Genomic DNA, 20,200 nt, shown 5'->3' on the forward strand with positions numbered 1-20,200 from the left:
GACAAACTAATTGCCACCACTAACCCTTTGCTTTGCGCCTACGTCATACGTTCAAGCTCCCTTTTTCAAGGCAGAGAGCCTGGTGCCACCGAGCAGCCAACGTGCCTGACTCAGCGACAATGATTCACTTGGGCAAACAGGAGCATGAAGCCACCGTGAGCCCCGCGATGCGATGCCTGTAGGTGACACGCTGCCGCACGGCACAGACCACTCGTAGGGCCCATCATCCCCGCTTTCCCGCGGGGCCGAGGGACAGTGCAGAAGTGTTGGGAACAATTAATTATACCTTGAAATCAGACCGGCACACCTCTTTGTTAAGGATGTGTTTTGCATTCAGCCCCCCCAAAGCAGAGGGATCGCTCCCCTCCCGGCTAACCAGACAGGTCCCTAGCTGCCCTCCTCCAAAATCAGGTCAGACAAGGGCAGGAGCGATGCTCCATTGCTTACACCTTTGGCAGAGCGCTCCACAGCAAGAGCTCCCAAGTCCAGTCCTGACCGTGCAGCCTCAGGGAGCGGAGCAGAAGCTGTCCGGTGCGGGGAGCGTTACTGGGCAGGGGGACCCCAAGCACGGCCCAGCACACAGGACTGCTGCTCGCAGAGCGTGTCTGGAGGAGGCAGAGCCTTCTGCTCCCACCTAACAGCCCTCCCAGAGAATGGGGGTGCAGGCAGCGATCCCGCCAGCATCTACTCAGGCTTTCCTTAGCCTCAACCACGAGGCTCAAACGAAAAGCAGGCGCAACAAGCTCCAACCCAGGCGAGTTTACACACTTGAACAACTTGGAGAAAGGACTTGCTACTCCAACGGACGGCAGCAAACTCCCCCTAACCCCCTCCTGTTCCCGTCTGCAGAGTTAATGACCGACCTACCTACCTACCCCGTCTGAACGACCAAAATCCCTGGTGACCCGGGTGGGTTCGGGCACCCCCGCAAGTCCCTCCTGCGCGCACCGATGGGTTTGCTGAGCGCTTAAAGCCACGAGTTTAAAATTTCCCCTTATGGAGCCCAAGAAGATGCCCCGCTGGTCCAAGAGGGCTCCCCGGGTGAGCGCGGCACGCAGCCCAGCCGCCGCACGTCCCGGCCCCCGCTCTCCCCCCGCCACCCCTTCCTCCTCCTCCTCCTCCTCCTCCTCCGCAGCACCCAGGGCCCAGCCGGGGCTGTGGCGAGTCGGGAGCGGGGTCCCCCCCCACCGCGACACCCCCCTTGCCCCGGTTTTGGGGCTTCCCTCCTTCACCCACGGGCAACGGGCAAACTTCCCCCTCTCTTTCCTGCCGACACATCCGCCTCGCTCTCCACTTGCGGACACTCCGCCAGAGGAATTAACACCCCGCTAATTGCCAGTGCCGCCCGTACCCACAGTAATTAGCCCTTAATCGCAGCCGGCAAATACTCCGCTAATCAACAGGTGCCCCGCGGCAAATCCCCCACGGCTCCTCCGCAAGTCCCGGGGCGGGGGGAAGATGCTCCGGGGGGTGCTCAGGGCAGCGGCCCGACCCTTCCCGGTCCCGGCGGGGAGAGAGACCCGAGGAAGGGTCCCCTCCGTGCCGGGCGGGATGCCGTTGCCCCGTCAGGGCTGCCCCATCCCGACCCCCGCCACCGCCGGCTTCCCCAGCCCCTCCCGTCCCCACCGGCAGCATCTCCCCGGTGCCGTCCCGCCGCACTAACCATTGGGGCCGTACTTCTCCCGGCTGCGACGGACCTGCTCCGGGCTGAGCCCGCAGCTCTCGGTTACACCGAAGCGGCGGAGGACGTCGAGCACCGGGAGGCTGTGCGCCGCCTCCATGCCCCGGCGGCGGCCCGGGCCGGGGCGGGATGGGACGGAGGGGAGGGGAGGGGATGCTCGGCGGGGGGCGCACGGAGGGCACACGGGGCGCCGCTCGCACGGCGCTGCCTCGGCACCTCTCCGCCCGCCGCGGGAAGGGGCGCCCGGCCGCCGGGCCCGCCTCCTCCCGGCGGCACCGCCCTGCCCGCCGCTTCCCCCGCCTCCCCCGGGGCCGCCGCGCCCAGCGCCGCCCCCCCGCGGGGCAGCCCCGGGGACCGCGCCGGGCTGGGGGGGGGGAGGGAGAGAGGGGGGGGGGAGCCGGGGGGGCCCCCCCCGGGCTCCGGTGCCCGCCCCTTTGCAGCCCAGGCTGGTCCCCTCCAAACGCGTCTCTTTCCCGGCCCTGAGTAATATTTTTTTAATTATTTCCAAACTTCTCGGAAGTGATGCTGGCGACCAGGGAAATCTTCCCGCCGAAGGGGAAACGTTCCCCAGGTTGCTGGTTGCTCGTTCAGGTGCTGGGATAAGGGGTTGCTCAGCCCCTGTCCGGGCAAAGCAAGGGCTCTGCGGGGAGAGGGGGTGCCCTCCATCGCCCCTCTTCCAGCCGGAAGCTGGGCATGCCCCAACCCCGCTCCTCCCGCCCCGCTGGAAGCAGCCCAGGTCCGTGTCCATGTACCTCTGCGGGATCAGGGGCAGGGTGTGATGGCAGGAGAAGCCCTGGAAGCAGGAATCACTGCCTGCTACTTGTCAAAACCGCCACCATCGCTGCACCGTATCTGGACCAGAGAGGCAGCTGTGCTGCACCGCCTTCGTCTTTTGAAATGTGAAATGTGAAATGTCACCGCAGAGAGACGCGGGAAGGAACCAAGGCACAAGGAACCTGAGCATCAGTCTCGCTCTGTGTCCCGGACATCCTGGGGCATCGCGCTTCACACTGCTTAGCGCTCCTCCTCCCCACGCAATAAGGCAGAGCATCTGTATTTGAGCAAACGGGCTCATTCTGGAGGCACTTGTGGTTTTGCAAGGATTCAGCACAGCAGGGCTGGCCTCGGCCCCTCTCGCCACCATATTTAACCAGGTCCTCGTCCCCTTCCTGCTCGGCTCAGGAGGGGCCAGTGCCCCGGTTACACAAGCGCTTTACATCCTTCTTTTGCAACGCTTGCTCGCAATGGGCTACTTACATGAGTGTTTCTAGCAGCAAAATGACTGTTTCTAGCAGATCCAGTAGCAGCAACGTGAGGAGTTACCCTGATCTGGAAAAGGAGGGTTGCCCCAAAAATCCATGGGTACAACCCAGCTAAGGGTAACCCCACCACCCCTATCTGCAGGACTTTTCCATGGAGTGCACCCAACTGGGCTCTTCAGTCGAGCAGTTTTCCTGTGACCCGACTAAAACCTGCTCGGGGTGACTGTCCCCACGTGAACACCAACTTCTGACTTTTCAGGTACTTCCAGTTTTCCCACTGCACCCGCTGCTGCAAAAAGTGTGCGGCTGATGGCAACTGGCACCGCTCTCCAGCTGAGGGTGGAGAGGGGAGACAGCCGGGTGGTGACCAACCCAACTTCTGTGAAAATGTACCCAAAGCAGAGCCCGGAGACGGCGGCAAGCACAAGGAAGTGGCAGCAGACATCTCGGGGAGGAGCTCTAGCTTATTTATTTCTATGTAGATTCATTTATAGAAAATGTTTTGCAGCTCCCACTGGAGCAGAGGTCTCGAAGAAAACGTAGGTTCATTTTTTTTAGTTCGTAAAACTCATTTTTTTCGGTTCACCGCAGCCGACGGCGTGGGAGGCGAAGGGGTGCTCTCGCTGAGCTGCAGCCTGGCGGGCCCCCCCCGAGCGGTGCCACAGGCCCTCCTGCAGGAAGCACGGCTCCCAGCCCCGCGGTCTGGCCTCCCTTCAAGCTCTGTCATATTCATCTGCCTCTCGTGACCGTTTTGGGGGGGGGGAAAGTGGTGTTTCTGCTGCTGAGCCCCCCGAGCAATAGTGCTGTGCTTGGCTGGGGTCTGCCCCGGGGCTCTCTGGCTCACGGGGCTGAGCAGTTCCCCCAGGTACCGGGGGAGAACTAATGCACTCTGATATTATTAAAATATGACATGGTCTTGACAAGGTGCACAGAGGACTTGATGCGATAGATCATCCCCAAAACTCAGGAACTGCCCTCAAAGCAGCTGCGTCAGCTGGGGGTTGGCCCCAGCTCCGGCGTCTCCCAGCCTGCAGCCTGGGTAGGAGCCTGCTGCCCCTTGGTACCTTCAGGGCGAATGTGCTGCCCCTAGAGCAAGGTTTTTTTGAAAGAGGGTTCGTTGTGGGTTCCTCCTCCTCCTGGGTGTGATTTAGGGACGCCCCAACACCACAGCCTGGCAAACTGCTTTCACCTGCCCCCGAGAAGGTGAGGGTCTGGTTTAACGCCCACTGTGCAGATGAAGAACGGAGGCAAGACGCACTGAGGTCATGCTGCGTGACCGTGTATGTACAACCAACAGACCCTCACCTCTTTCCCCAGCATCTCCTGACCCCTTTATTATGTTCTGTAACCGCAGTGGTTCAGACCAGGGGTCCCTCCCGCCCGGCAGTGGCTCCCCAGCAGTGACCCACCCCAACCGTCAGCCCCTACCACTGGGCAGGGCACAGGCACCTACAGCATTTCCCACCAGCACCCTTGCAGCATTTGAGCGTTTTATTCGGTACCCCCCAACGATCTCTCCTCCAAGCCCTGACCTCGGCTGCCCGCGGGCGCATGCCACCTCCTGCCCGCACTGTGCCCTCAGGCAGGGCACCCCGTGGGCTGCTCAGCACCGCGTGAAGACCCGCTCCTGGTGTTCCTGCTCCTTCCAGTTTCGTCGGACGATGCCAGTCCTTGTACTGGAAGAGAGCACAAAGACGATGTCCCAGTTCCAAAAGTTAAAGTCTGACAAAGTTGGGAGTGATTGAGAACAGAGTTTCGAAGGGAACATCTGGCAGCCGTAGTAATAGGCAGCACCATCCACCCCACATATAATTAAGCAATCCATGAAAATTATGAGCGATTTGGAGTTGTAAATTAGTCAGTCCAACAATCACCAGTGAGGGAAAAGGGTCTGGGGTGAAAACACCCCCTCAATATTGCAAGTGAAAGGCCTGTGGCCACCAGAGCGAGCCGGGCTGGGGGGGAGTGGGGCTCCATCCCTGGCAGCCCCCCAGTTTGGGGGATTCCCTTCTGCAGCACGTCAGCCCTCAAACAAAAGGCAAACCTCCTTATTTATCTTGGCTTCCCCCACGGTAATAATTTTTGGAGGTAGACAAGCTTAAGAGGGTCATAAAAAGAAGAAAGGAGTGGGTTTAACACCTCCCAAGCTTCCGAGGAGGCTGTTTAGCTGCGGTGCGGGAGGAAGAGCAGGGCCCAGCTAGCGCTGACCGAGCACCATACGAGGCATGGAAGTCTACAGCTGGTTTTAATTTTGATCTTGTTTCTACAAAAGGAAATTGGGAATAATTCTCCTGAAAGCCGTGGATTTGCACTGCCGTGCTCCTGGGCTGGGGGCGAGGAGAGTGGGACAGCCGGAGCCTCTCCAGAGCCCGGCGGAGCCAGCAGAAAGGGTGCCAGCAACGCTGAACCGACGCCACGCTCCTCGCCCCAAGGATTTTACAATCCGTAGAAGATTAATCTTTTGTCTCCACTTTGTTCCTCGGAGATGGGGAAAAAATTATGTTTGCTGGAAAGGCTGAGAGCGCAGCCTGTGTGTCAGTAACCAGCCCCCGGGCTCCGGCATGCGAAGTAGCGACGGATAACGCACGCTGCCCGAGCCTGAGCGCAGGCTAACCACGGGTTGAAGGACCGTCAGCGGCAATTATGGCTTGAAGGATGGGAGAAAATGTACAGGGCTTTCGGTCGACTGCATTTCATCCGCTTCGTTTCTGCGGCAACATGGTTTAGGGTCCACATCTGCGCTCCTCGCTCAGGTCAAGTTCGTCTTAACTCAGGAGGGAGTTACGAGTGGGTGATGGGTGCAGGAGCCAGCCCTCGGTGCACACGTTTAACGCCGTTTCAGGAATGTCATTCCCCCCCCCCACGCCTGCAGCTTCACACACTTATTCCCCTGTGGGCTGCTCCCCGGAGAGGAGCTGTGAGACTAAAAAGAACAAATTCGGGGTGTAACCACCCCAAACAGAGCGGCTAATGCCACGCGAGGAGGTGCAAATCTCTTCTGTCAACAGCTCTCACCTTCATAAAGCAACTCGGGGTTATGTGCTGCTCCGGCACCCTCCCCTGGTTCTGGGGCCATCACACAAAGTGGCATTAATTAATTAAAGGTGACAGTGCCACTGCCATTTGCCATCCCACTCCCAGGCTTTGTCCCACCTCATCCCTCCAGTTCACATGGAGCAAATCCTCATCCACGGGGGAGAGTGGGGAACAGCTTTTTTTTCTACAGCAGCTTTGATATTTGCTTTTCCTATGGAGAAAAAAAACCAAAACAAACTCCTTGAAATAACAGTTTGAGGCTCTTCTAAATGTTAGACACCGGCCAACCTTTTGGAGCCAGGCTTAGGGCTTTATTTTTAATCCCCCAGCCAGGACTCCCAGCAGCTGCGGGCCAATCCTGCTCCCCCAGGGCTGGATCCAAAGAGCACCGGAACATCAATCCTCACCGCTGCGATGCTCAGGGCTGGAGCTCCGGTATTTCCGCCCTTGCTGGACATATATACCCTCGCCTGTGTGTCCTCTGCATCTTAAGGTGGTGTGGGAGTGTAGTTACCATTGGGATTTGGCTTCTCGGGGCATAAACGCAGCCGTTGAAGGTGGCAGGGAAGCGCCAGCCCTGTCGTGCATCCCACCGGGATGCAGGGGATGATGCGGATTTGCAGCACGGGGTGGCAGCAGTCCTGGCTCTGCAGAGCCCACCTGGGGCCGTGGGTGCAGAGAGCCGGAGATCCTGGGAACACCTGGCCAGCACAGGATTTCAAGGCAGGCAGGAGGTTACACCTCGGGAAAATGAGGAGGAACGGTCCGTACGGACAAGGCTTTTCTGTTGGGAGGCAATGGATGCGCAGGACAGTCACCCTATTTCCCAGCTCTGCTCCCACTGCAGATGGCTCCGAGGAACGGGATTCCCAGTGTCAGGCAATATTTACAGTGGCAGCTATAAAGCAGATGCATTGAGGTTGCCTCTCCTTTCACAGCTCTGTCCGTAATTAAGCTGGAAATGGGGTTTTCCTAAGTGCGATGCCCCACCTGGGGCATTTCTGGAGCAACCGCTCAAACTCTGCCGGCTGGGTTTGAGTGAGGATCCCACGGCATTTCTGAACTCCCTGGCATCTTCCCTGCAGCCAGCAGCAGCCTCTGCTTATGAATCCAGACCTATATTGGGCAATTATTATTTTTTTAAAAACTGTATTCCAGTCCCTTTCAAAGGTAGGAAAATACATTAATATCCGTCAAAGGGGGAACACCGTGACACTCGCTCTGACGCTCAAATGGGTTTTTCCCTGGTGCAAAATACCTCCTGGAAAAAACCCTGCCTTCGTGGTGTGTCATTCCTGGGGTTTTTGCTGGAGTTCAGGAAGCAGCAAAAGCAAATAACACAACAGGAGGCTCCAAGGCAGCGCCGAGCGCCCTACGCGTACCTGGGGCTGGGCTGATGTTTGAGGTGGTTAATTCAGCCCTCTCGCTACGGGCAAAATTTCACTCCACATTTCCCTCCAGCAAAAGCACAAGCCAAAAATGGAAAAATGTCTGGGTTTAAGTAGGCAGAACGAACGATTCCGGCTTTCCACGGAGATGCAGCGTTCACCAAGGGGAGGGTAAGGGCTGGCCGGCACGCTCGGCGCTGAACCAGCGTCAGTGGGGTTTTGCCTTTCTTTCACTTCTACGATGCCTTTTCTCTCTCCTACCAAGAATGAATTGCACAACATCACAGCTCCAGGAACTGGCCCCCTCCGGCCGCAGATCTCCCTCGACAGCAGACGACATCACGGCGGCTTCGAAGCCAAAAAGTGCCCATGGGAGGTTGCCCCCCCCAGCCAGAGGGATGCAATCTGCGGTGCAAACCGGCCGTGGCGCTGCCCGAAGGGATGCCCCCGTCCCTACTGCACCCCGGCCCGTGGAGGGGTGGGTGCCGCGGGGCAGGGGAGGACGGTGTCCATCCCAGCATCGCGCAGCCTTTTTGGAAGCGAAGGGGACATCAGAACCCGACACGCTGCACGGGATGATTTGCTGGAGCTGTTGTTTGTTTTTTTTTTAAACCATGCAATCTCTTTTTTAAGGCTGATTGCCAGGTCTGGAGGGTGGGAAATGGGGAGATGGGGGGGTTTTGTGACTGCACCGAGTCCTTCCTGCGGTTTCCTAGGAGATGGGCTGGCTGTGCTGAGCGATGCTGGAGGACTGGAGCCGGTCCCCTGCCCTGCACCATCTCTGTCCCCCTGCAAGTCACCGGGGCCACGCCGCTGAGCCCTGGGGCTGCCCTGATCTCAGACAGCAGCCGAGCTGCACAGGGAAAAATAAAACTAAAAATCACCATAATAAAAAAAAAAAAATCTAAACCATTTTTTAAATAATTTAAAAAATAAATAAAAAGCGGGGGGAGGCCCCATGCACTGGCCAGCGGGACGCCCTCCTCGCAGCGGAGGAAGGGAGCCGGGACGTGCCAGCTGCAGCTCTTGGGCAGCGGAGATCCCACCCCAGCCATCACATCCCGACCCCGACGTGGTTCACCAGGATGGAAAACAAAACCCGTGCACAGCCCTGAGCCGAGCCGTGCAGGGCAGTGAGCGTCCCTCCTTCCTCTGGGCTCTTCCCTGCCTCCAAACCACCCGAAATGTGCCAAAACGGGACGTTTGGGGGCATATTTTCAGCGGCGAGGCTCGGGGAAGTGACCTTTAGCGAGGACGGGAACCCCGGCCCAGCCAGCCCTGCTATTTTTAACCCAGTATCGGGCCGAGCGATGCCGAGTTTCCTTCCTCTTTCTCTTTCGTGAGCACTGAACAAAGGAAAACCAGATAAACCTCCACAAATGCTCCACTTTGAGGCAAGAAAGCCCGCAAAGAAAAAAAAAAAAAAGGTAACCCAGCATATTTCTGTACAGCGTGGGGATGGACAGTTCAGGCGGCGAATTTCTCTGTCACTCGGGAAAATACGTCAGCGACTCTACTGATGCTTTTTCAGCAAAAAAAGTGCAACCAGAGGTAAGAGGGATTGGTTTGACTGGGGAGTCAAGCTGGAAGGAACAGGGGAAAATTAAAAATCAGCAGGATTCTTTTTTTCCAAAAGTCCCATGACCTTGTTCCAGCACTTCCTAAACAAAGAAAATGGGATTTTTTTTTTTTCCCCTTTAAAGTGACATAGATTTAGCTCTATTTAAGAAGGGGAGGAATCCAAAGCAATAAAAATGAAAGGTTTCATTTGTTGTAGCTCCCTTTCCCAAAGTTTTCACTTTATTTTTTGTCTGGAAAGCAGAAGCTGAATCACCACCACCCCAATTTGATGCCCGCACCAAGACAATTTCTGACACCTCCTGAAAATTTGTCATGGATTACCACCACACATCTATAGCTCCAGGATACCTTATTCTTCTCAGTGCATCAACACCCCGAAATGTGTGGACCACATCCCTGCCTGCAGGATGGGCAAGGCAGGACCAAACCCCTCGTCCTTCCCAGGAAAACACAAAAAACGTTTTGCATCAAAAAGCTTTAGAGAATTGGCTGTCAGTCGGCGGTATGATGACTGTATTTACAGCTTCTGATAGTGTCTGTGTTTTGCAGGTAGTCTGCAAAAAAGTGGAAACATTATGAGGAGTGAGATATATATGTATTTAGCTATATATAGCTCGCAAATATATCAGGCGCTACCAACGCGCAACATAAAAGAAATTGTTTGCCAAATACTTAACACGCTGCTGTCGGTTTCTCCGATTCTCTTCCCTAAAAAAAAAAAAAAAAAAAAAATCCTACATTAATCAGAGAGCAAATATATAGCATGACAGGAACAGCTTTTGGCTCCGCAAAGGAAGAACATGTGTGATTGCTCAGTTTGTTTCGGTTTGGATGCCGAGCCCAGAAACGCTGACGGCTGCTCACGCCGAAGGCGGTGGCCTTTGCGGGAGATGTAAAGCTTTTTTTTTCCCCACCATTTTTTTTCCCAGTTTGAGGAATTGGTGATGGTTTCCTGGCTCGGACATCACGCCTGAGCATCCCTTCAAATCATGGCATTTTAGTTCTTCTTACCTTCTCGCTGCGCTTGGACCAAGCGGGTTCAGGCTGTGCCTGCGCCCAGAAACCAGGGGCTAAGGAGCTAAAAATAAGGAAACAACCCAAAGAAATGAACCCTTTGAAATTCTCCTCTTTGTGTGGCTCCAGGGACCGGGGCTTTGGGACCGAACACGTTCCCGAGATGTACGGTAACGGCGTGAGCAATGGCTCTGGTGTTGCCTCAGAGCGGAGCCCGGCTGGGCTGACCCCGGGGCGCTGGAGGGGACTTGCCAGCTTCCCGCAGCACGAGCCCCGTCCCGGCTGTGTCCGTGCGGGTCCAGCCTGGGTCCCCAGCCAGGGCTGGTGCTCGCCATCCCGCAGCCTCCCTGCGGACCCCAAACCTCATGCGAAGCTGCTGTGGCTTCACCAAGGGGAAACGCCACATCTCGTCCTCCTCAAAGCACGGGCCAACTCCACCTGGGTTTATTCTTTTCATATTTTTCAATAAAAGGCATGGCTTGCTTTGCGCTCCTCTCGCTCGCCCGAGCGCAGAGGCTGGCGCAGCGGCTCCATCCCAGCGGGCTGCTTCCATCCCCGGGCATTCCCAAAAAACAGCTTCCGTTTGCACACGATTCCCCACCCTGGCAGGTGGCTCCCGGGGATCTCCGCAGCGCCGCAGCCGTCGGGGCCGCGCACGGATGAAGACCCTGGGCGATCAAGGGTCTGCAAAGCAAATTAGCTGCCGAGATGTCCCGCCAGCCCCCGGCACGTTGGGCAAGGGCGAGCGGGGGCTCTGGGACGGCAGTGGGACGGAGCCAGGCTTCGCTCGTCGCCCCCGGCACCGGTGCGGCGGAGGCTGCCCTCGGCGTGGCGTCACTGCGGTTGGGATGTCGGGAACAACCTTGCCACAAAAATTGAAGCCGGGAATCTGAAAATAAAAATATCACACATGATTTCAGGCTTGCTGAAAGCATGATTGACTGTTTTAATTCCCCCCCACACACATACTCCTTTCCTCCTAACCCGTGTGACTCAGCCCTGGCACGGCCGTGGAGGCTTCTCCTGCCTCCTGCCCTCGCCGCGAGAGCGGAAAACGTACCCTCTCGTAAATGCCGGCAGCGATAATCAAGCCCAGGGCTCGTGGGGCCAATCGACTACCGCCAATTAAAACAGAGCCAGTGGCGCTCTCCCACGCTCAGTCCGGGCGGCAAAAGTACCCGCTGCAGAGAAAACTCTCTCCATCGCCCCGGGACGCCGCCGCTCCTGCTCAACTCCAAACCACAAGTTCCTTGGCTTGAGGATGCCGAGCGGCTCCGCTGCTGGGCACGGGCACGGGCAGCACAGGCAGCTGCCTGTGGGACCTGCTGGGGTGGGAAAGCCAAAACCGATCCCGCTTAAAATGCCACCTGGCCAGAGCGCTGCTGCCATGGGACGGCCTCTGCTCGCAGCCGTGGCCATGGGAAACGCTCCCCGTCAGCCCAGGGCTGCGCTGGGCTCAGCACTTGGCAGGACCAGGCACGTGGAGGAGAATAAACCCCAAAGCTCAAGGGAAAAATAAAAGAGACCTGTGGGATAACTCATCTCCCAAAGCCACTTTTTCCATTCCTGTGTAAAGCTGCAAAGAGGAAAAGCAAGTCAACGATGTGAAAAGCACCGGTCCTGCGCCGAGGAACTAGAAAAATACTGCAAAAGGAAAAGGGGCTCCCGTGGGGCCGGCTCGATGCAGGGCTGCCTGCCCCCATTGGGGCCAGGATGGTTTTGGGTTGCTTTGATTATTTTTAGTATTTTTAAGTCTTCATCATTTACTAAGCAAAAGTAGCCCAGTACAGGTAGGGAAATAAACCCTCGACTGGCCCGGCTCCTCTCCCTGGCAGCGAGGAACACTCAGAGATTTTAAAGTTCACCTTTTGCCGACGGCCTCGCTGCTCCCGAGAGCAACCCCAGCGATCAGACAGAGCCGGCCCCATCCTCATCCCGCTGCGGTTTCATTTACACCTCCCAGCTGCGATTTCCCTATTCCATTTCTGCTCCCCGGCTCATCCCGGGGCCGGGCAGGAGGAGGGCAGAGGGATATGGTCTGCCCACGGCCACCACCGTGTTTCCCCACTTTCACCGCTTTGTGCGTCTCCCCCCGTGCCGTGGCTGGCGGGGTGGGATCCCCCCGGTTCCCCAGCAGCTCCCCCGGCGTTTTGGGGCTGTGCTGTGTCCCCTGCGGGGGTGATGAGCGGCTCCGTGCCAGTCGTGGTGTGCTGCGTGCACGCCTGCCTCTTCTCCTGGAAGCCTCTCACACCAGTCTTGGCTTTCATGTTATTTTTACACTCCAAGCTTCTAGCTGTAGACATGCAGTGAGTGCTCTCCAAATGCAAAACCCAGAATCTATGCATTTAGAATCCAGGATTTATTTAAAAAACCCCAAATTCATTGCTCTAAGGGCCAAACTCACGGCTCTGGAGGGAGAACCACATAGGGCATCTCCTCCATCTCCTCTTACCGCTGGGATGCGGCTGTAGGACTTGGATTCCTTGACCCCCCCCCCGAACAGCAGCGCCTGGCAGGATGCTCGGCCGTGCTGGAAGTTCCCGCGTGTCGGGGGGCCGCCGGGGCCCTGACCTCGAGCGCTCTCGGCTCTACGCAGCGGCAGCACGAAGCCGAGCCGGCAGAGACCCTGCGAGTACGGCAGAGGTTTTCCCACCACGGGTGGATTTTCCCTGGGGACATTTAATGCAGCAGGGAGACGTTTGCTCGGCCCTGGCCAGAGCTGGTGCTCTCCACAGGCATCCGAAGGCAGGTGATTCTGCACAGCAAAACACCCCCAAAACCAGAAAGCAAAGGCCATGGCGTTTCCTTTGTGCTCTCCCAGCCTGTAAAATGACACTTGCCTATTTTCAAGCTTCCCTATGAGGCCAGAAGCTCCCTCCCCGCAGTCAACCTGATCACACAAGACCATGACTCCTGAAGAGCGCTTTAAGTAAAATAAAAAGCCAAATTTACTTTTAAAACATCAGCATCCAAAGGTGCATAAAGCCTAAGAGGGTTTGCAAGCGACCCAGCCTTCATCTCTCTGAAGACGGAGCGGAGCTGAGCTCTTGTCTCCCACATCAGAAGCAGCCTGTGATAAAAAGAAAAAAAAATAAATCACAAGAACATTTGCTGCTGGAAACTGCTCACGGAAAGGGCGCGATGTCTGGAAGGAGCCTGTGCACACAACGCACGCCAAGGAAGGGGACGAGATGTGACGTCTCCACATCCGTGCGCGGTACAAGATACAAAGAGCATCCCCCAGTTTGGGGCCACCCAGGGCGGATGGACACCACGGTGCCCACCACGAGCACCCTGCACGCCGGCCCCGGAGAAGCACAAACCAAACAGTTAAGGAAATTTAATTTTAACATGGTGAGGAGGCGGCTCTCTGCAGATGGCATCAATGCCAGCTTCACTGCCAGCTCCACGGTGTGTCATCGGTTCTGCTCAGCCTAAAGTGATGCAAATATAGAAAACAATGTCATTGTTGCTAGGATTTTCAGGCTCTGGCTGCCTGGCCAGGCTAAGAACGCACGGCGATGCTGGGGAAGGACGGCCACGAGGAACGGTGTTCTTTCAGATGAAGAGGAAGATGAGTAACTTTTCCAAAGGCCAAGTCCTTCCAGTGCACAAATACATTTTTTAAAGGGCTCAGCTCTCCGTTATCAATAACACTTTCTGCTCCCGTGGGCCTCAAGGACATCAAAGCGTGCATTTGCTGTGGGTTTTGGGATGGTGGTGCAAGCCACCCCAAGTGATGAGATCTCCTGGGTTTGCTCAGCCCCAGCCCCGAGCTCTGAACTCACAGAAACATCTCAACGTCAATGAGCCAAGCGACCAGAAATCGGTATTTATACGCCACCAGACATCTCTATTCACCCCTGAAACTCTCCCCCAGCGCCAGACCAACCACAACATCAGGGCAGCAACGAGGGGTGAAGCCCTGTTAAACCCCCCATCTCCCCGCTGCATCCCACCGCACGGCCAACACGCGAGACAGGGCACAAGGCAAACGCTGCAGCAGCGGTGACCCCGTCCCAGGACGGCGACAGTGGCTTCGCCATCGCCTGCCCACGCACCCGCCCCAGCCTTGCCTCCCAGACCGGCATCGCTCACGCCGCAGGAGCCGGCGCCCGCCTGGCTTCCCCGAGGCGTTTGCACAGGCACGGCCGCAGGTTCTCACCTGCGCAGGCTGCCCGCAGGCAAACGCGCCTGCGGCGAAGGATTTTGATTATTTTGCTCAAAACAAGCCATCAGTTTCCCCCACGTCTTCCAAACCCAGACGCGCGCAGCTGGCTGGAGAGCTCTTTGCTCTCCTCCTTGCTGTCCCACAGCAGCTACCAGCAGGCGTTGCTGGAATACAACAGGCAGCCTTGGAATTCCCGTACCCTGCAAACCAGCCGTGAACACATCCCCACACCCTGCACGGCCCCCGGGGTTCCAGGCACACCGAGGAGCAGAGCTTCAGGGCTGTTCAAACAGCCACGAGACTCTCACCGTGCTCATGGTGCTCCATCTTTAAGCATCTAAAGCACCTGCACAGGATCCACGGGAGGTCTGCAATTTTTTTGGAGCCTGACCCAGACTCTTTCCAGCCCCTGTTTTGCAGGGGGAGTTGTGGGCAACACCATCGCTCCACTCAAAAATGGGATTTCTCTCGTAAAAGCTCTGTGCCCAATGACTGCCAGCTCTGAACCCGTTTGGGGGAGCACACATCTCCCAGAGGCGATGCACCCTCCTCGCACACCCCACGCTGCCCATGGCAGAGCCCCTCTCTCTGCAGGGAGATGCCAGAAAAATTAATTTCCACCTAATTAACCGATGATCCCCTGCGCAGCCTGGGAAGAGCAGACAGAGGCTACTTTGGCTGGGAACCGCAAACCGTCTCGCTCCGTCCACCGGCAACGGGACGCAGGGCGTCCCTGGCGCGGGGCCGAGAGGATGGGGATGGGAACGGCCCTGCACAGGAAAGCCTGCGAGCTCTCCACCGTCCAAACATCTGACATCCAGCCCCAGCCCAACCAGCTTCTTGTCCCTGAAAATACACAACCGTGACCTACTTCCAGGGAATGCAAGCGCCCGTTTAAACAAATCTCTGATAAATGAAGGCAAGAAACCATTTCCGCCCTATTTCCTTCCATTAGAAATGAAACACTGCCATTAATCACCAATAAAGAAATAAAACCCCTAACGATCTGCTAGTGACTGCAAGAGTCAGGTCCCTCTCCTCCAGCTCACCGCAGACCTGACCCCAGGCACCGCAGGGCTAATTCTGGCCCCGCTGAGCCAAACCATTGCTCTCTCCTACCTTCACTACGTCAAAAAAAAAAAAAAAAAGAGAGGCTATGTAGCTGTTGTCCCAGGCATGCCATGTGCCGGGGTTAGCTGATGCTCAGCCCTGTATGCACTCCCTGTTTTATTACTCCAATTAATTTAGTTTTTTACTCCAATTATTTTTTTTTTCCCTCCAGGAAAGCTTGCGTTCAAAAGTCCTTCAGGAGAATCGGGCCCCGCATCAAACATTAAGGTCTTTTACCAAGAGCTGTTGTTTCACAAACCCTTCTGCAGCCTCCAGCCACAGTGACCATTTCAGCCTGCTCCCCCTGAAAAGCGAATCCCACCTCCGAGACGGCAGCGAGCAAACATCTGGGTGGCCACGACTAACGGCCCAGAGGAAGCAGCCGGTCCCTGGGACACCCCGTCCTGGCCAAGCGATGCCAGGAGCAGCTTGCTGGTAGACGGAGCAATTATCTCCGGCAAGGCGGAGGGAAGGCGCTGTTTTGCAGAGGGTGCAGGAATTTTTCCTGCGTTTGCAGACTTGGCTTGCAGAGATAACTTTGGGCTGGTTTGCTTTTTCTGAGCCAGCTTAGGATCTTTCTTGTGGACCACGTGTGGGGCTGTTTACTAAATGCTGTTGGCACAACACAGCCCACCACAAACCTCAGCGGTGGCTGCGCCGGATGCGTGCAGCTCCCAACGCCGGCTGCGAGAGAGGGTGCGACGCCTCGCTCTGCCATCAGCACCGGAGCCAGCTGGAGCAGAGGGGTTTTCTGCACCCCAGAAAGCACCAGGCGTTAGGAAATCACTCAAGCCCTGTGCACAGAGTGCAAAACGTGCCCCTTCCCCAGGCAGACTGGCTGTTCAGAGCGATGCTGGGGATGCCGAGCACACGGAGATGTCTGTATTTCCGTATCCGGGCAGAGCGATGCCCACATTCCCTGCAAAATGGGGGGGACTTGTCTCGCTGGGGTGAGCGCGGCACAGACCTTGGGTGCTCACGCTGTGACGGCCACATTGTACCAGCGGGGTCACAGCCGGGATGGTTACGCGGCCGTAGGACGGGGATGGTGGCAGGTGCTGCCCTGCCTCCTCCTGCTGCACCCTCCAGCCCCGCCATACCCCCGCTGGGACTGTCCGCAGGAGGGGACTGTGCGGAGAAGCAGGAGACAAACCCCAGGGATGTCCCCATCACAACCATCCCACCGGCCAGGAGCTCAGGTGCTGCCCTTGGGCTCGCCGCCCCAGCTCCCCCCATGCTGGGGAGCCAAAATTCACCCTAGCCCAGCACGGAGCGAGCTGCTTCCTGCTCTGGCGCTTATCTCCATGGCCAGGCGGCCTTGAGGAAGCCGAACACCCTCGCGCTGTTGCTCGGTGGCTGCTGGCCAAGGGTGCACTTGTGTTTCGCACAAACACGGCTGGGCCGGTCGCTCCGGCTGCGTGCACGGCACGCGGGGTTCGGTCGGCAGCGTCCCAGGACAGCGGCGTGCCCCCACACGCAGAACAGACCGAAGATAAATATTTTTGACCCGATCTCACTCTTACTTCATGCAAACCTGCGTCCTCACCGTGCACCAGGCGATCCCAGCCCCATGGATCCCGATGCTCCCCCAGGGAAAGCCCCTGGGGGGACGTGCTGCAGGGCGTTGTGGGTCTCGTGGTTCGGCAGAGGCAGCGTCGCGACCCCACGCCTGTCGCGTCCCCACCCCCATGGTGCCATGAGGATGCCAGCAACGTCCAGGGGTGCAGATCAAGCACGAACCGCCACCGCTGTGTCCCAGGGTGTGTGTGTGGGGGGCAGTAGGGTTCCGGGGGGGAATGTGGTCCCCAGAGATACCCTCACCCGCGGCACGTGCAAAGCCCCAAACACCCCCAGGTATTAAACCTCTCGCTGATGCGCCCGGCACGGCTCCCGCTTTGCTCCTGCGTGAGAGCTCTCAAGGGGCAGAAGGCAACCCAGGCCACGTCGTGTCCCTCGTCCCCCACTACCCACCTCGTGAAGGCCCAGCAGCGTGACCCAAACCTCGGGCAGCTCACGGGACACGTGCCCGCAGCGCTTGCTGTGACCCACGGACGGACTCAACTATGCACCCGAGTCCCTGCTCCTGAAAAGCGAGGCTCGCTGTCTTGGCACGGGAGACGCTCACCTGCCGTAAACATCCAACCGGGGCCCAAAAACCTTCCTGGGAAATCAGCTTAGTATTGCTCGAGCACGCAGCAGCGCTTGGCCACGATATTAAACTCACTTCGGAAGACAGACAGACCGTGCCTCCGACGGCCGGGGTGAATCCCGGCGGGTTTGGTCCTGTCTCATAGCGTTGGGTGATCCCGGGGTGGGATGGCTTCCCGCAGAGGCCACCAGACCCTGACATACGCTGCTGAGGTCTTTCTCAAGGACATCTTTGGGGACAAGGCACCAGAGCAGCCATCCCTGCCTGCACACCCACTGCGAGGCATCTTTGTATCGACTCCTGCACGTATTTTTGCAGACACGCTAAGAGGCAGGGTGGGAATGGCAGGAAGAGACGTGCTGAAGGCAAACCCTGTGTTCTGCACGTGAAATCCGACATTCGAGGTCCCCGGGTGTCCCCAGGGCGTGCGAGCGATGCAGGGATGCGCCCCAAGCTGCTCCAAAGCCTTCAGCAACCAACGAGCACGAGCCACTCGGCAGACCTCGGCTGACAACCCACAAACAGAAATAGTGGGGAATTTGCTAAATAAATTGTGCCGGGAGTCGCTTATCTCCATGAAAATACCCCCCCCTCCCCCCGCACAGGGGATGCATCCCTTCAAGGGGCCAGCGGCATCGGGACCGTGGCACTTTCAGCACCGTGGCCCCTTACCCTGGTGCCGCCGGCGTTTTCCACCGTGCAGCCGCCCTGGGGACGTGAAGAAATGCCAAGAGCATGCAAAACCTCGATAAGGTTGGCGGGTAGGAAACGCAGCCGAAATCCTTGAGTTTCATAAGGGGGTTTGACAATAGCCCAGGGAGCTGCCAACTTTCCTTTCATGCACCGAGCGACAAGTGCGCTCGGAAACTTCAGGCTCTCTGCAAAGAAAAAGAGCTGAGAAGAAAAGAAGTTTTGCTGGAGGAGGAAGTTTTGGCCTGGTTTTCTGAATTTCATCAAGATTTGCTGCGAGGTGGTGAGAAACGTCCCCTCTGGCGCAACCGAGCCGGGGGCTGCCCTTGCTCGTCCCCAGCCCGGGAGGGAGCAAAGGAAATAAGTATCATGAAATTCAAGAGCAGAGGGAACACACAAATTTTCTGCATAAATACTTAGGCTTTGCTATAAACTCTCTGCTGCAATGTCACCCATCGCACCGGGGCACTTTTTGCATTTCAAAGTTGGGATTTTCAATGCAAATGCTGCCGAGCAGTCAAAGCTGGGCTCTGCCGGGGGACGGCGGGTGTACGGGCACCCTCGGCTCCGCTGGCCACCAGCCACGGGTTTTGCTCGTGAGGAAATCCTCAGTCCTGCTGGAGCACGAGATGGAGCTGAAAATCCTCTGAGGAATTTGCTCAGGTGAAGCCATTTCTTGTCCCTAAGGGAGATGGGGAGCTCTGACGGTTGGAGAGGTGATCGCACCACGCTGCTGGGGAAAAGGCAGCTTTTAAACCAAGACTCGTTATCTAGCAGCAGCAAAAGAAGTACATTTGGGAGCTGAGCTCCACAGCAGGTTTGTGCACTAATAGGAGACCCAGCCCAAAGGCTCAGTGAAGCATTCGAGGCCCTGGGAGGATGCACAGCTCCCAGAATCCTCCCCGAGCTCCCTTGCTGGAAGCTGGGCGCCTGGCACAACCTGGCTTTTGGGCAGAGCCACGGGCCCGTACTGCCCCGTCACCCCCAGGGGTTCCATCCTGCCCCTTCCCGGGGCAACAAACAGCATCCCCAGCCCCGACAATTAATATCTGCACGGGTCGCTGGGTTTGCAAAGTGTTCGGGATTTGCATTTGATTAAAATTAAGTGCTAGGAAAATAAAAGCATGGCAGTTCCTTATTGCAGCCGGGCCAGGGTGAGGTCTGACGGCGCGAGGGAAAGAGCGGGGCCGGGGAGGACAAAACCCCTGAATTTGATGTGAAAGGGGCGAGGGCAGGAGCAGGGGCTGCAACCCGGGGAGGCTGAAGGCCAGCCAAAGCGAGCACGCCCGGCGCTGGGAACGACTCGCAGAGCTCGTTGGGCTTTGTCCTCTCCGCTTCGGCGCAGAATTTGTATATGGAAAAAACATGCCAGGCGCACGACAACAGCCCCACTCCATCTGGATAAATAGTTAACCAAGTAGTCAAACTAGCTGGTGCTACAAAACAGCTGCTGGGACAGGAGACAGCGGCAGAGGAGAAGCATCGCTGGAAAAACGGAACGGGAGGAAGGAAGTGCCGGAGTGAGGGCATGTTCCGGAGGCGAGGGGGGAACAGGCAGCGGCAGACGGCCCTGCGTGAGCCAAGACCCCCCCGACATCTCAGGGGCACCTCGGCATCCCCCCACCCGCCTCCCCTGGGATTTGCTGAGCCTCTTCCCTGGAGCGTCCCCAAAGGGGTGCCGGACCCCCTGCCCCCAGCGCCGATGCCTGGCTCACGCCACAGGGCCAGGACATGGGGGTGCCCCACAGCAACGTGGGGGGCACGGTGGGGCCCCCTGTTCACTCACTGTCCCCCCCCAGCAGCTCGGGGCTCCCAGGGGGATCGGCACCCGCTGCACCCACAACCCCAGAGTCTGCATCTGGAGGGCTCGGACTGGGGCAGCGTCCCAAAAAGATGCCCAAAAAGATCCAGAGGTCTGGAAAACCTGCTCACCAGGAGAGCTGGAAGCGGGAGGCAGCGCTGGAGCCCCTGGAAGCAGAGGGAGAGCTCGCGGGAGCAGCGCTGCACATCCCACCCCAGGCAGGACATCACCGGGGAGGTGGGCTCCCTGCAGAGGGCTGTCGAAGGAGGGAGCGGCCCTTTTCCACCCCTACTGATTAGGCAGGGCCTAGCCCTAAT

The 20,200-nt window shown here is 57.6% G+C and overlaps 1 protein-coding gene across 2 annotated transcripts in view; it reads right to left on the reverse strand.

The window, feature by feature from the left end:
* The window catches only part of ATP2A3 (ATPase sarcoplasmic/endoplasmic reticulum Ca2+ transporting 3), a 59,216-nt gene extending 57,251 nt beyond the window's left edge, over positions 1-1,965 (reverse strand). Inside the window, exon 1 of one of the 2 annotated variants that reach the window (XM_054847451.1) lies at positions 1,664-1,965. In XM_054847451.1, the coding sequence (XP_054703426.1) occupies positions 1,664-1,781 (118 nt within the window). In that variant the 5' untranslated portion in view covers positions 1,782-1,965. The remainder of the gene's footprint in view (positions 1-1,663) is intronic. The other variant, XM_054847453.1, reaches the window with a different exon arrangement.
* Positions 1,966-20,200: the final 18,235 nt, after the last annotated feature.

The sequence above is a fragment of the Grus americana genome, chromosome 19, assembly GCF_028858705.1.
Source record: "Grus americana isolate bGruAme1 chromosome 19, bGruAme1.mat, whole genome shotgun sequence".
Lineage (NCBI taxonomy): Eukaryota > Metazoa > Chordata > Aves > Gruiformes > Gruidae > Grus > Grus americana.